Source organism: Tachyglossus aculeatus, chromosome 17 (genome assembly GCF_015852505.1).
Source record: "Tachyglossus aculeatus isolate mTacAcu1 chromosome 17, mTacAcu1.pri, whole genome shotgun sequence".
NCBI classification, from domain to species: domain Eukaryota; kingdom Metazoa; phylum Chordata; class Mammalia; order Monotremata; family Tachyglossidae; genus Tachyglossus; species Tachyglossus aculeatus.
In genome coordinates this window covers 26,215,963-26,230,243 of record NC_052082.1, presented here as the reverse complement: position 1 = coordinate 26,230,243, position 14,281 = coordinate 26,215,963, and the positions used below count along the sequence as shown (strand labels likewise).

General features: G+C 40.4%; 1 protein-coding gene across 1 annotated transcript in view; it reads left to right on the top strand.

Annotated features, from left to right (window-relative positions):
* GPC5 (glypican 5) overlaps positions 1-14,281 on the top strand; it is an 809,030-nt gene that overhangs the window by 245,636 nt on the left and 549,113 nt on the right. Inside the window, exon 6 of the mRNA XM_038758802.1 lies at positions 14,049-14,169. Within this exon, the coding sequence (XP_038614730.1) occupies positions 14,049-14,169 (121 nt within the window). The remainder of the gene's footprint in view (positions 1-14,048; positions 14,170-14,281) is intronic.

The window sequence follows — 14,281 nt, the reverse complement described above, 5'->3', positions numbered from 1 at the left end:
TGTTTTTCTGGGAAGCAAAGTTATGGAATAACTACTCGGTTGCTTTATTGAAAGAGGAGAAACTTTAACTTCAGAGAATAACAAACAGTTGTATTTGTGAAATAAAACAATTGTGTAATTGTATTCTTAAAATAGCCTTAGCTTTTCCAAAACACTGTTATCCACACAGTAATGGGAGACAACCATAAAAATAATTAGGACTAGTCAAAATATACAATTGAATTTGCACTTTAATAGATGTATACACAGAAATTCTGAGTATGGGTGAAAAATATGTTCAAGGGTATTAGAGTTGGCTGACCTGGTTATGCAGCACAGGGAGCTGGGAAATTAATTGAGGGGGGCTTGATGGAGGAGATGGGATTTTAGGAAGGTTTTGAATGCAGGGGTACATTAGGTTTGGGAATGAAGGAATCTCAGCACAGTGGAGACTATTTTAGTCCCTGGAAGGCTCTTTTCTATGAATTAATAGTGAATTTCAATTAAATGTAGATTTAATTTTGAAAATTTCAGTGTCTCGCCATCTGCTGAGCCTGCTTTACAGATTTTTGTGTTACTTCCATCTATAATCATACTATCTTACAACCCAAGGATTCTTTCATTCATTCCTAATGAAAACTGAATAACTGCCTTCATTTTTTCATAACAGGCACTGACAAATAGTCTGTCTGTAACAAAAAATGCTGCAGTGGGAAACCTAGGAACTTTAATTGGAAAAAGTTTAGAAAAAAGTATTTTACTGTCTGACCACCAATAACATGAGCTATTCTTCTCCCAAGAGTAGCATTTGTCTTCCCTCTTGAGTCTGGATAAAACTAGGTAATTTAGAAGACTTCTCTCTTGGGTTTATGGCACCATATTGTCGAATACATTTCATGCAGATAATTTCAGTTATTCTTTGGAAGGCCGTATGTCATTTAAATCAATACTCATTATCCAGGAAAGGATGTTATGCTTGTTTTGTGGGTTCTAAATTTTAAAGTATTTTATCTTTTTTTTTTACACTACTGAGTATTGTAATTAAATCAAATACATACTATGCAAGGCTTAGCACCTCAAGGAATTTTGGAATTTAAATTTGGAATTTCAGTGCCACATAATTCTCATCATCATCACCGTCATCCTCATCCTGATGTATTCATTATTAGGCTGGGCTCAAAACATTTGCTTAACAGAAACTTATGACTTATTCTGACACTGGATTTACTGTTATTTTTATACCCCTTTGAGTCTAAACTGCAATAGGAGGGCATTTATCTGAACTACTTAAAATTTCCTTTTAGCCTGTAAGAAATACTTCTAGCATAATAAAGATTGTGTGCAACTGGAGATGGTAATTCTAAAACTGCAAAAGCTAAAATATAAAAAGGACACAAATGGCATTTTTATAGCTTACTCTTCTGAGGGAGCAGAGATAAGTGCCTAGTGTTGAATGAAAAGACCAGATCATAAAAACTTGACATAAATTGATAAGAAAAGAATATAGAAACACCATTATTGACATGATCATTTGTCCATCCTGCCCAGCGTACTGTGTTCAACAATGGAAGAAAAAGATACTCTGGAAAAGTGTGATGGTTGCCCTCTTGAGTGTAGAGGAAGGGACTGACCTGGGTCTGTACTTGAAGCCGAGAGGAATGAGTAAGCATTCAAGCCTTTTTAGTATTGATGAAATTTGAGCAAAGCATTTTAGAAAAATGTCTGGCCAGGAGAGTAATGTATGAGGAGGATGATACAAGAAGAACTGGGGACAGACTGAATATGTGACAGAGAATCATTTTTCATACTTTACTATTCGACCAATTCTTCCTATTTAAATAAATTGGTTGTGTCTCCCCCATTAGATCATAAACTCCTTGTAGGCAGAAATTTTGATTTGTGGTGTACTCACTCAAGTGCTTATTACAGTGATCTGCATGCACACAGTAGATTCTTTTCTACCTTGTCTGCTCCTTATTCATGTATTTTATTAAGGAGGATGTACCAGACAAACATTACTGTGAAGAACTGCTGAAGTCGTTTTGGTGGTGGGAGACCCTTAATAAATCAAAGCTTGGCCACATTCTCTGGCTTAAAAGATGAATGCCTCGATTAAAATTGAATACTATATGTTTTTTAGAACTTCAGAATTTAAACAATCCATTCTCATTTTTCAGGGATTCATTTGATTTACTGATAATAATAATAATGATGGCATTTAAATGCTTACTATGTGCAGAAGACTGTTCTAAGCACTGGGGAGGATACAAGGTGATCAAGTTGCTCCACGTGGGGCTCACAATCAATCCCCATTTTACAGATACAGACATTAAGATCATGGGGCATTGGTTAACAAATAGTATTCTGTTTGGCACATTGTAGTATACTTAACTAGTTTTGATGTTGAGGATAATGACTGATTTAGCATTACACTCATATGTGCAATATTAGGACACCTCTCTGTAGATGACACAGATGACTTGTGGATAGGATATTGATGTTGAGCTCATTATTCAGTGAATATTTTTTCATAGTTGTCTTGGCATTATAAGTGGCTAATAAATATTTTCTTTCATAGGGAATTTCATTTTTGAGACCTAGCGAGAAGCGTTCTATCAAATTGCTCAAGGTGCACTAATTGAAAATGTCCGTCATAGTTGGCATTACATAGAAACTTAGGTTGATTCTTTCAACTGACCTTTATTTGCTCCCTGTTCTCTTTATCTTGAATTGCTAATGATAGTCAAGTTTATCATCTGCTTTGTATTTCTCCACTATAGCCTAGCTGTCATTTTGTGCTAAATTTCCATAAATTATCTAGCAAAAATAAACCGCTCAATACAAGAATGAATGAAGTTTGCCCCTTTGACTTGCTTTTTGTGGAACTGTACTTCCCTTGTGGCTAAGAGAGGATATTTACCATGTGAATGTTGTCGAAGATCAGTCCCGAAATTACCAGGTAATATCAGTTCTCCAGGGACTAGCTACCTTGATTTCCCAGCATTGGCTGGCATGTTTGAAGCAGCATGAAATGTCAGACCCATGTCTCTAAGGTTTAGTGTCCTGGGTGATGATATGGTGCGTGACTTTTCTTTAGATACTTGTTTGTCTGTATCAAGTGGAAATATTCAGAATCCTGTTTGGAGATCAGACTTCCCTGTTTGAGACTAATTAAGCTTGACAGTTTCATATCCAAGTTGTTTTCATTGTTTTCCCAAGATAATTGCTCTTGTTATGCCAGATATCCTCAATCCACATTTATGCACTTGTTTAGGGTAATTAATATCTCACAATTTATTGCACTGTTAAATAAAAGCATGGATAAGTGATTAAGCTTCTAAAAATCAAGACTACAAGCTAGAGTGAGATGCTCCTGAATCTAGTTATTCCGATATAGTAGACACATAACTGTCTTGTGCTTACTTATTTTTTAGCATAATAAGAATTTATTTTCTCAGTCATAAAATGTGTGGTTCACTTGAGGCACCTACTTTAAAAGAAATATTTCTCTCTGAGCTCAGCTTCTTCCATTTCTAATACTGCAGAATTTCCTGTTACTAAAGACATTTACTTTAAAATGTCATGCAGAATTTTTTTTTATCCTTTAAATTGTCTCCTCCTTTTAAAGAGACTCACAGTTAAGGTTGTTAGATGCAATTCATAGTAACAAAACTTAGAGCCAGAAAGAAAAACCTGTGAGGAGTCTAGTCAGATCTTATCACAGGACCTTCATTCACCTACAGTTCAACTTACTAAATTTTTAATAGCCTAAGGTCTTCTGGTTGAAAATAAAATATCATGTATAAGACAGTTGCTTTGTTATGCCTTATTTTGAGTAATCTGTCAAGTTCTCACACAGTGCATTCAAGATATAGTCCAGCCAAAAGTCAGGAATAATTAATTTACCTCATTTGGGAAACAAAAGGAAAATGTGTAATGGATATATCATGAACAATATCTATATAACTTTCTTGAAAAAAATAAATTACTGTAATCACCGGTGCCAACTTCTTGTCTTGTGCCTAGGGGTGAAAATCAGGCAGAGGTTTTAGGGGGAAAGTGGAGTAGGAGGCAGCAGGCTACTGAGAGGGAGAGAGGTCAGCAAGCTGTCATTTTGAATTTATTTATTTTTTTATGATTGGAAACTTTCAGGTTTTGTCATAGACCAGGGTTGAGCAAACCTGCAAATCCAATCCCAAAGGTCATTTGAAAACTTGCTCTCCTACCTCTGTGATGTATGGCTGTAATCATAATTTATATGTATCTATGGCCATGATTCAGAAATACATTTAAATGTCCTAAGTAGGGACCATCTCTATATGTTGCCGACTTGTACTTCCCAAGCGCTTAGTACAGTGCTCTGCACACAGTAAGCGCTCAGGAAGTATGATTGAATGAATCATAATAATTTATAGTATTTGTTAAGTGCTTACTATGTGCTGGGCACTGTACTAAGCACTCGGGTGGATACAAGCAAATCGGGTTGGACAAAGCCCCTGTCCCACGTGTCTCATTCAAACCATATATCTATCACCAAATCCTGTTGGTGTTCATTCATTCAATCATATTTGTTGAGTGCCTACTGTGTTCAGAGTACTGTACTAAGCACTTGGGAAGAGCATGGGCTTCGGAGTCAGAGGTCATGGGTTCAAATCCCTGCTCCACCAATTGTCAGCTGTGTGACTTTGGGCAAGTCACTTAACTGCTCTGGGCCTGTTACCTCATCTGTAAAATGGGGATTAAAATTGTGAGCCCCCCGTGGGACAACCTGATCACCTTGTAACCTCCCCAGTGCTTAGAACAGTGCTTTGCATGTAGTAAGCGCTTAATAAACACCATCATTATTGTTATTATTATTACAAGTTGGCAACATATAGAGATGGTCCCTACCCAACAATGGACTCGCAATCTAGAAAGTGGTGTTACCTTCATAACATCAGTAAAATCTACCCTTTACTCTCATTTGCTATACACTGCTCTAGCCAAGCACTTACTGTAGCCTGCCTTGGCTACTGCATCATTCTTCTCTCTAACCTCCCTTCATTTTCTCTTTCTAGTCCACACTTCACCCTGCTTCCCAGATGACCTTTTGATAATGAGTTCAGTCCATGTCTCCCTGCTCCTTAAACCTCCAGTGGTTCCCCATCCACTGCCACAGAAATAATGGTGTTGTAGTGCTTAGTATGTGCCAAGCATTGTACTAAACACTGGAATAGATAGAATATCAGGTCAGACCTAGTCCTTGCCTCACAGAGGGCTCAGTCTAAATAAGAAGTAACAACCTTCTTACCGTTGGCTTTAAGACCCTCAATTACCCTTGACCTTACCTCACTTATTTTCTATTATGAATCAGTCCTCACACTTGTTCCTCTAATGCCAACCTTTTCACTGTACCTCAACTTCATCAATCTCCCTATTGACCTGCAGCGTGGCTCAGTGGAGAAGAGCACGGGCTTTGGAGTCAGAGGTCCTGGGTTCAAACCCCAGCTCCGCCAATTGTCAGCTGTGTGACTTTGGGCAAGTCACTTAACTTCTCTGTGCCTCAGTTACCTCATCTGTGAAATGGGGATTGAGACTGTGAGCCCCTCGTGGGACAACCTGATCACCTTGTAGCATCCCCAGCACTTAGAACAGTGCTTAGTAAGCGCTTAATAAATGCCATTATTATTATTTCTTCCACCCTTCATATGTGACACATCACCACTGTACCATATTCAAAGGCTTATTAAAATCACATCTCCAAGAGGCCTTCCCCAACTAAGCCCTCATTTTTCTTACTCGTTTTCCTTTCTGCATCACCTACACACTTTTCTCTGTATCCTTTAAGCTTTTTATATTCACTCCACCCTCAGCCACACAGCATGTATGTACGTATCTGTAAATATTTTGAAGTCTGTCTTCTTTCCGTTGTAGGCTTTTTGTGGGGAGGGAACATATGTACCAAGTCTCTTATTTTCCTAAGCACTTATAATTATAGTATTTAAGCATTTACCATGGGCCAGGCACTGTACTAAGCGCTGGGGTGGATGCAAGCAAATTGGGTTGGACACAGTCCCTGTCCCATGTGGGACTCAGTCGCAATCCCCATTTTACAGATAATAATAATAACAATTTTGGTATTTAAGTACTTACTATGTGTAAAGCACTGTTCTAAGCACTGGGGAGGATACAAGGTGATCAGGTTGTTCCATATGGGGCTCACAGTCTTAATCCTCATTTTACAGATGAGGTAACTGAGGCACAGAGAAGTTAAGTGACTTGCCCAAAGTCACACAGCTGACCAGTGGCGGAGCCGGGATTTGAACACATGACCTTTGACTCCCAAGCCCGTGCTCTTTCCACTGAGCCACGCTGCTTCTCTAAGGTAAGGTAACTGAGGCACAGAGAAGTGAAGTGACTTGCCAAAGGTCTCCCAGAAGACAAGCAGCAGAGCAGGGATTAGAACCCATGACCTTCCGCCTCACAAGACCACAGTCTTTCTGCTAAGCCGCGCTGTACACAGTAAGCACTCAAATCCATTGTTGGGCAGCTACAGAAACTGATGCCCAGTTAGTAGCTAGCAGTCTTAACTACTAAAACTCTCCTCCTCACAAGGAGGGCCAATACTGTTCATACACAGGAAAAAAAGTATCTTTTCAATTTGAAATTAAAGAATCAATCAATAATACAAAGAGCTCTAACAATAAACAATAGTTTCCCTGAAACTGTCTCCTTGCAACTTTTTGTCAAAATGTAAAGATTTTATGATGCTGTAGACCCTTTTCTGTTAAAATATTCTTTTTAATGACGTTCAGGGATTTTATGTTCTGTGAGTATCTGATTTATTCATAAAATCCCAGAGCTAATAGAACCTCAAGATGTTATCTTGTCCAGTTTTTTGCCTTCAGGAGACTTGTGAGACGGCATGACATTTTATCAACTGCATGGACTGCCTAGCCAGCTCTGCCCCATGGAGCTATCCTGGAAGTAAAATTAATTAAATGAGCATTCATTTTGACTGACCTGGTATCACAGTGGTGGGGCTGTTTCGTAGTCTGACATAAGCCATCTGGGGCAGGTGGTTGTTAATCCTTCTCTTAATTAATTCTAGTTTTATTACCCTAGAACAGATTGTACAGAAACTGCAGAGGTACTTCTCAAAGCACCACCATTTTAAATAGAATTCATATGTGTCATATTAAGCATAGAAAAGAAGTGAAATTAATTGCCTTAATAGGCTGACACCATTTGCAAATGGGTATTTTGGTAAGGTTCAGGGCACTGATTTACTGGTTAACTACTATCTAGTGGTGTTGATAATTTGGTGATGATTTATTTGTAACACATGAATATTCATGAAAAGAACTCAGAGTTGGAAACTTTAATCATCATTTTAAAATGTTTTTTATAGAATATAAATATATTAAAGCCTGCCTTTTCCTGTGCTACTGAAAATAAATAGTAGTCGGGGACTAAGCCTGACTGTTTAACTGATGTGATACATTACCAGGCCTGTGTAGAAGAAATGAGCACAGATGGTAGGTCTATTACTTCTCTAACTAGAAATTTGTCTCTCTCATTCTTTTTTGAAATTTTTAAAAATTTTGCTCTCAAAATCTGAACAGCATTCTCTAAAGTTAAGAATTCTCTGTGGGGATCATTAAAGTGCTTTATCCATCATTTGTACGTTAAAAGAAAAAAATAGAAGTGATTAGCAACTTATTAAAAGTTTGCAATGAGAGAATTCTCTCAAACCAACAGCCTGTAGTTCAGACGTTTTCCAACTTGAAAGACCAATTTTGCCTACAAATTCAAGTCTTTGGTGATGAAGATGTTTGTGTCTTATAAATTCCCATATGACTCTTGAAGTGAAGTTATTTTATATATTTTTGCAGAACCTACCAGATTGTAAAGTTCCCTCTACCCAGCTTGTAAACTCCTTTAGAGCAAGGAACATACCTATTGACTTTACTGTACACTCCCAAATGACACACAGTAAGCACTTCTTAAGTACCATTGATTGAATTTATTTCAAGGTAACTTGTCCCTGTGTTACTGCTTTTCTTTTGCATAATTTTTTTTATCATTTTGCACTCTGGGGTCGTGGGGTTGTAGGAAATATGGTCAGAAAGATTATTGTAGGAAATATGGTCAGAAAGATTACCAAGGGCAAAGGCAGAGCTTCCACTTCATGAAGTGATTCAGAAATAAGGGAAGTGAGGCTTTTTTTACATAATAATGACATTTATTAAGCACTTACTATATGCTAAGTACCAGGGACATATAGGATTATCAGATCAGGCACAGTTTCTGCTTTGCAAGGGGATCATAATCTAAAAGGGAGGGAGAGCAGGTATCTGCATTTAACGGATGAGGAAACTGAGACATGAGAAAAGGAGCTAAAGTTGGGACTAGAAACTTGGGCCCTTGGCTCTCAGAACTGTGGTCTTTCTAGTAGGCTGTGTTGGTACTTTCTGTCTTGCTGTATGGGCAGCCAATCATTTCTACCAATTCTCAGTAAAGGGGGCTGCACTCTGACCCAAAATGGTGCCACTTCCCCCTGTCAGTCATGTGGCACAATCTCATGCCGGCCTGGTGCCTTTTCCCTATACAATTCCATGGAATTGTGATGGAGCTGGAGAGTGGTTGTAGTGCTTCCTGGCTTAGGGGTCACCCTTGTCTCGGACCACTGCTGACACCAGGAGATTTATTTGTTGTCAAGAGAAGCAGCTCAGCATTGTGGTTAGAGCATGGGCTTGAGAGTCAGAAGGACCCGGGTTCTAATCCCTACTCTTCCTCCTCTCTGCTGTGATCTAGGGCAAATCACTTCACTTTTCTGTGCCTGTTACCTCATCTGTAAAGTAGGGATCAAGACTGTGAGCCCCAAGTGGGACATGGACTGTGTTCAACCTGATTAGCTTGTTTCTACCCCAGCGCTTAGTTCAGTGTCTGGCACATAGTAAGTGCTTAACTAATTCATTCAATCCTATCTATTGAGTGTTTACTGTGTGCAGAGTACTGTACTAAGTGCTTGAAATTGTAGGGTGGGGGGGAGCCTACAAGGCTTTTCATTTTGTCTCTTCACCCACCCTGGGGCCAGGGCTAGATGATCAGAGTCTAGAAGAGAGCTGAAGGGGCTTCCTACTTTTCTCACTCTGACCATCGCTCCAGAGCGCGGGCTGACACGTATGGAAATGGACCCTCCCGAGGAGCCCGGACAGAGCTGCTTAGGTTGGCATCATTTTCCTGCTTTTGAAAGGAGGGGAAAGAGCTGCCCTGCTCTAGCCACAGTTCTAGAGATCAGGCTGACCAGGGGGAAACTGACTTCAGTTCTTCTGTCCCTACCAGAGTGGCCTCACTGTTCCAACAGCTGTAACCATGCTCACACATGTCCCCCTTCGTAAACACAGCCATTCCCCTCCTCTCTGTGCCTGGAGAGGACAGGGGAAATGGAGGGAAGATGAACCAAGTGTCAGATTACCCAGCTCCAGAATCACAGTGACTATATGAACAGAGACTCTTATCCAGAGGGTGGAAAAAACAGCTTTTGATCTGATTCCCTTAGGTTATAAAGAATCCCCCTAAAGGCAAAACCAAATGATATACCCGGATTCCAGCTGGGTTTTGTGCATCCCTGACATAAGAAGATCAATGGCTGACTGCTTTGTCCCGCTCTGTTTTGAGGGTTGATTTCGAAGCCAATATTGGTTTCATTTTAAGTGCAGGCAAGGCTCTCCTTAGGCTGTAAATTAGGGAAGCAATATGGCCAAGTGGAAAAAGCATGGCTTGGAAGTCAGAGGTCCTAAATTGTAGGTTGTGCCACTGGCTGCCAGTATGATCTTAGGCAAGTCATTAGACTTATTTGTGCCTGTTTCCTCAACTGTTAAATGGGGATTCAGTATCTCTTCCCCTTCTTACATAAACAGTGAGGTCCATGTGAGACAGGGACTCTGTCCTGCCTGATTAACCTGTATCTACCCAAGTGTTTAGACCAGTGATTGAGACTTAGTAAGTGTTTAACAAATACCAAGGTTATTAATTACTATTCCAGGGCTTAGAACAGTGTTTGGTACAGAATGCATGCTTAATAAACACCACTAAAAAAAGGTGGAATAGACTGCTTCAATATCAGGGGAAACTGCATGTTTCCCTGGTAGACAGTCCGCTCCCCGCGTGCACTCTCCTTTCTTATGTGGCTTCAAAGAAAGTCCTGCTTCCCTCTTCCCCGGCACCACCCTCTGGACAGAAGATCAGGAGAGCTAGTAATTTAAACAAATATATGTTATACTCATATAATTTAAATTTAATTATATGCATATATATATTATTTATATTGATGTCCATCTCCCCCTCTAGGCTCATTGTGAAGGCAGGAAATGTGTCATATAGTTATATTGTACTCTTCCAAGCTCTTAGTACAGTGCTCTGCACATGGTAAGTGCTCAGTAAATACAACTGATTGACTGGTGAACTTAAATTGAGACAATTGATCACTATCTGGGATAAAGCATTCATTTATCTTATCATGTATCTCAAAGGAGTTTGCCTAAATAATGGGTACTAGCACAAAATGCACCAATTCACTGTGGAACCAACTAGCCATAGCGACAGCTCAGAACTCTCCAGGATTTGGTCCAGGCTGCTGGGATCTCTCCTGTCTGAATGCATTACCCCAGTGATAACACAGCCCAGGACTTGACACATCTATTGGACCAATCAGTGATTCACCCTAAAGATCCCCTGGCTGGAGATGCTGGGTGTGTCCTTTACCAGACACCTGAATAACCTGCACTTAATCTTCAGTTGTTCCAGATGAGGCTGCTGCAGCTCTGGATTTTCATTTTTTAACTACTGATCTCTCTATGTCCCTTCAATCCCAACCTTCCTTCCCAGCACTACCTCAAAACCCCATCCAAATGCAGCCTGTGGAACCCCCACTTGTGACTCAGTGGAAAGAGCACAGGCTGAGGAGACAGAGGACGTGGGTTTTGATCCTGGCTCCGCCATTTGTCTGCTGTGTGATCTTGGGCAAGCCACTTCACTTCTCTGTGCCTGTTACCTCATCTGTAAAATGGGGATTAAGACTGTGAGCCCCATGTGGGACAACCTGATTACCTTGTATCTACCCTAGCGCTTAGAACAGTGCCTTGGCACATAGTAAGCACTTAACAAGTACCATTATTAGTATCATGAGGAAGCTTCCCTTCACCCTAGGCCTGTTCCTGATTCAGTCACTGCTCCTCCTCACCATCAATGAAACCTGGATCTCCCCAGATGATACTGTCTCCTTCATGCTCTCTCCCAGGAGGGCCTCATCTTTGCTCACTACCCAAGACTGATAGGGAAAGGGGGGAGAGTCGGCTTCCATCTTGATCCCCAGTACCACTTTCTCACCACTCATCCTTCTCTCCTTTGTCTCTTTCCCTTCCTCTGAAGCTCATATTACCTGACTCTACCTCCCACAGGAATTACTTATCATCTAATTACTCCTTCACTTTCTCACCTTCCTCACGCCCCACCTACAGTTTTCTTAACCAATTTCATTCCTTTTTCTTTCTCTCTTGCTCCATCCCTACACTGGTCCTCGGGAATGTCGATATTCATGTGGATTTCCCCCACAGTCTTTCCATTGCCCCCTACCTCTCACTTCTCAACTCCACAAATCTCCACCACACCTCATCAACTCATCAGCTTGGACATATGTTCAATTTAATAATAATAATAATAACTATTATTATTATTATATTTAAGTGCTTTGTGCCAGGCACTTTGTGCCAGGCACTGTACTAAGTGCTGGGGTAGTTACAAAGCAAATCGGGTTGGACACAGTCCCTGTCCTAAGTGGGGCTCACAGTCTTAATCACATTTTACAGATGAGGTAACTGAGACACAGAGAAGTGAAGTGATTTGTCCAAAGTCCCTCAGCAGACAAATGGTGAAGCTGGGATTAGAACCCATGACGTTCTGACTCCCAGGCCTATAGTCTATAACATCGGGCAGAAATTTGTGTTAGCTAATTTAGTTTTCAGTTGGGTAGGGACTGTCTCTATTTGTTGCCAACTTGTACTTCCCAAGTCCTTAGTACAGTGCTCTGCACACAGTAAGCGCTCAATAAATACGATTGAATGAATGAATTAGACCATGCTGCTTCTCTGTCTCTGGTCACTATACAATCAAGGACCTCAAGAACTCTGAAATTCAACACTCTCATCATAACTCCTCACCAGCCTTCTCCCCAACTCCCCACAAGTCTGTCCCATTCCCTGACCGAGGCCTCTGATATTTTGACATACATCTTTCAGTTTTTCCAAAGTCACAATGTCCCATTTGGTGTCCATATCTTGACTGCACTGTCACCATCCTCTCTTGGTTCTCCCCCTATCTGTCTGGCTGTTCATTCTCAGTATTTAGCAGCCTCCTCATCTGCCTCCTACTCAGTAACAGTGGGAGTCCCTCAGGGTTCATTATCAGTCTTTAGCAGCCTCCTCATCTGCCTCCTACTCAGTAACAGTGGGAGTCCCTCAGGGTCCAATTCTGGGTCCCCATCTGTTCTCCATCTACACCCACTCCCTTGGAGAACTCATTCACTCCCATGGTTTCAGCTACCGTCTCTATTGAGATGGTTCCCAAATCTACATTTCTAGCCATGATGTCTCTCCTCTGGAGATTCACATTGGTCCTGATTTCAGGACCGCTCTACTTAGATGTCCCACTGACACCTCAGATATCACATATCCAAAACAGAACTTCTTATCTTCGCACTTGAACCCTGTTCTCACTGATTTTTCCCATCACCGTAGACAGCACCACCATCCTTCCTGTCTGAAGTCTATAACCTTGTGTTATCCTGGATTTTATCTCTCACATTCAATCAACATAGTAAATCTTTCACTAAATCCTTTCCGTTCAACTTTCACAACACTAAAATCTGTTCTTTGCTTTCCATCCAAACTGCTACTAAGTAAATCCAAGTGTTTATCTTATCCTGTCTTATGCCGTCGAGTCATTTCCAACCCATAGCGACACCATGGACACATCTCTCTCAGAATGTCCTGTTGTCCACCTGCAATCATTCTGGTAGTGGATCCATACAGTTTTCTTGTACCTCTGCTGTCTCCCCCAACCGACAACACTTATTTTCCATCTTTTTTTAATTGCATTTGTTAAATGCTTTCTGTGTGTCAGTCCATCATATTTGAGCCCTTATTATGTGCAGTACTAAGCACTTGGGAGACTACAATATAACAGACATAGTCCCACCCACAATGAGTTTGCAAGCTATAGGGGGAGACAGACATTAATATAAATAATTTACAGATATGTACTTAAGTGTTGTGGGGCTGGCAAGGTGGGAGATGAGTAAAGAGAACAAGCCAGACACTGTACTAAGCTTTGCGATAGATACAAGTTAGTCATGTCTGATGTAATCTAAGACCCACAGGGGCTCCCAGTCTTAATCTCCATTTTAAACATGACATAACTGAGGCACAGTGAAGTTATTTGCCGAAATTCACACAGCAGGGAAACTGTGTGGAATTATAACCCAGGTCCTTCTGACTCCCCTGTTGTAACCACTAGACAACACTGCTTTCTTTCTGGCTGACTCATGCCTAATGTCCCCACTGTTTATTGCAGATTAACTCCCTCCTCACACTCCTTTTAATAAGCTTCCTCACTACCTTTGGGGAATTTGCAAACAAGGAACACGTCAGTCCATAAAGTCAAATTAGTTGTGTGGTGGCTTATGTGTATTTCTGAAATTGTGACTCTCTCAGTCTTTAAATCTGTTTCTCTCTTTTCTTCCTCCTTCTATGTCTTCATTTCTGTCCTTTTCTCTCTGCCTTTCTGGCACAACCAGACCAATTTTACATTTTTTAGCTACAGAAAATATGATTGGTTTAACTTCCTATATAATTCTTCCCTCTAATGGCCTGTCTTGAGCCTATCAATCCTTGCATGTTACCATCGAGTTCTGGTTTAGTGAATTTGTGAATGTAGCCCTTTGTTCAACTTTCATGATTTTGCAATGACAATTAGATAATACTTTGGTCAGCAGGCTTCTAAATGGTCTATTTATTTTATTTCCTCAGCTATACTCACCACGTAGTTGGAAATGGAATCACAGCTCAATCTGGGAATCCCGAAATGAAGGTGAAAGGAACTGATGCTGTAATAAATCAAATTATAGATAAATTGAAGCATATTATTCAGGTAAGCAGTTTTTCTTTCTTGCAAGTGAGCTAACTCCCTTTGAATGAGAACATCAGTAGATAGGAAAATTGGATTAGAGTTTAATTAGTGTCATATTTGGATGTGTGTGAAT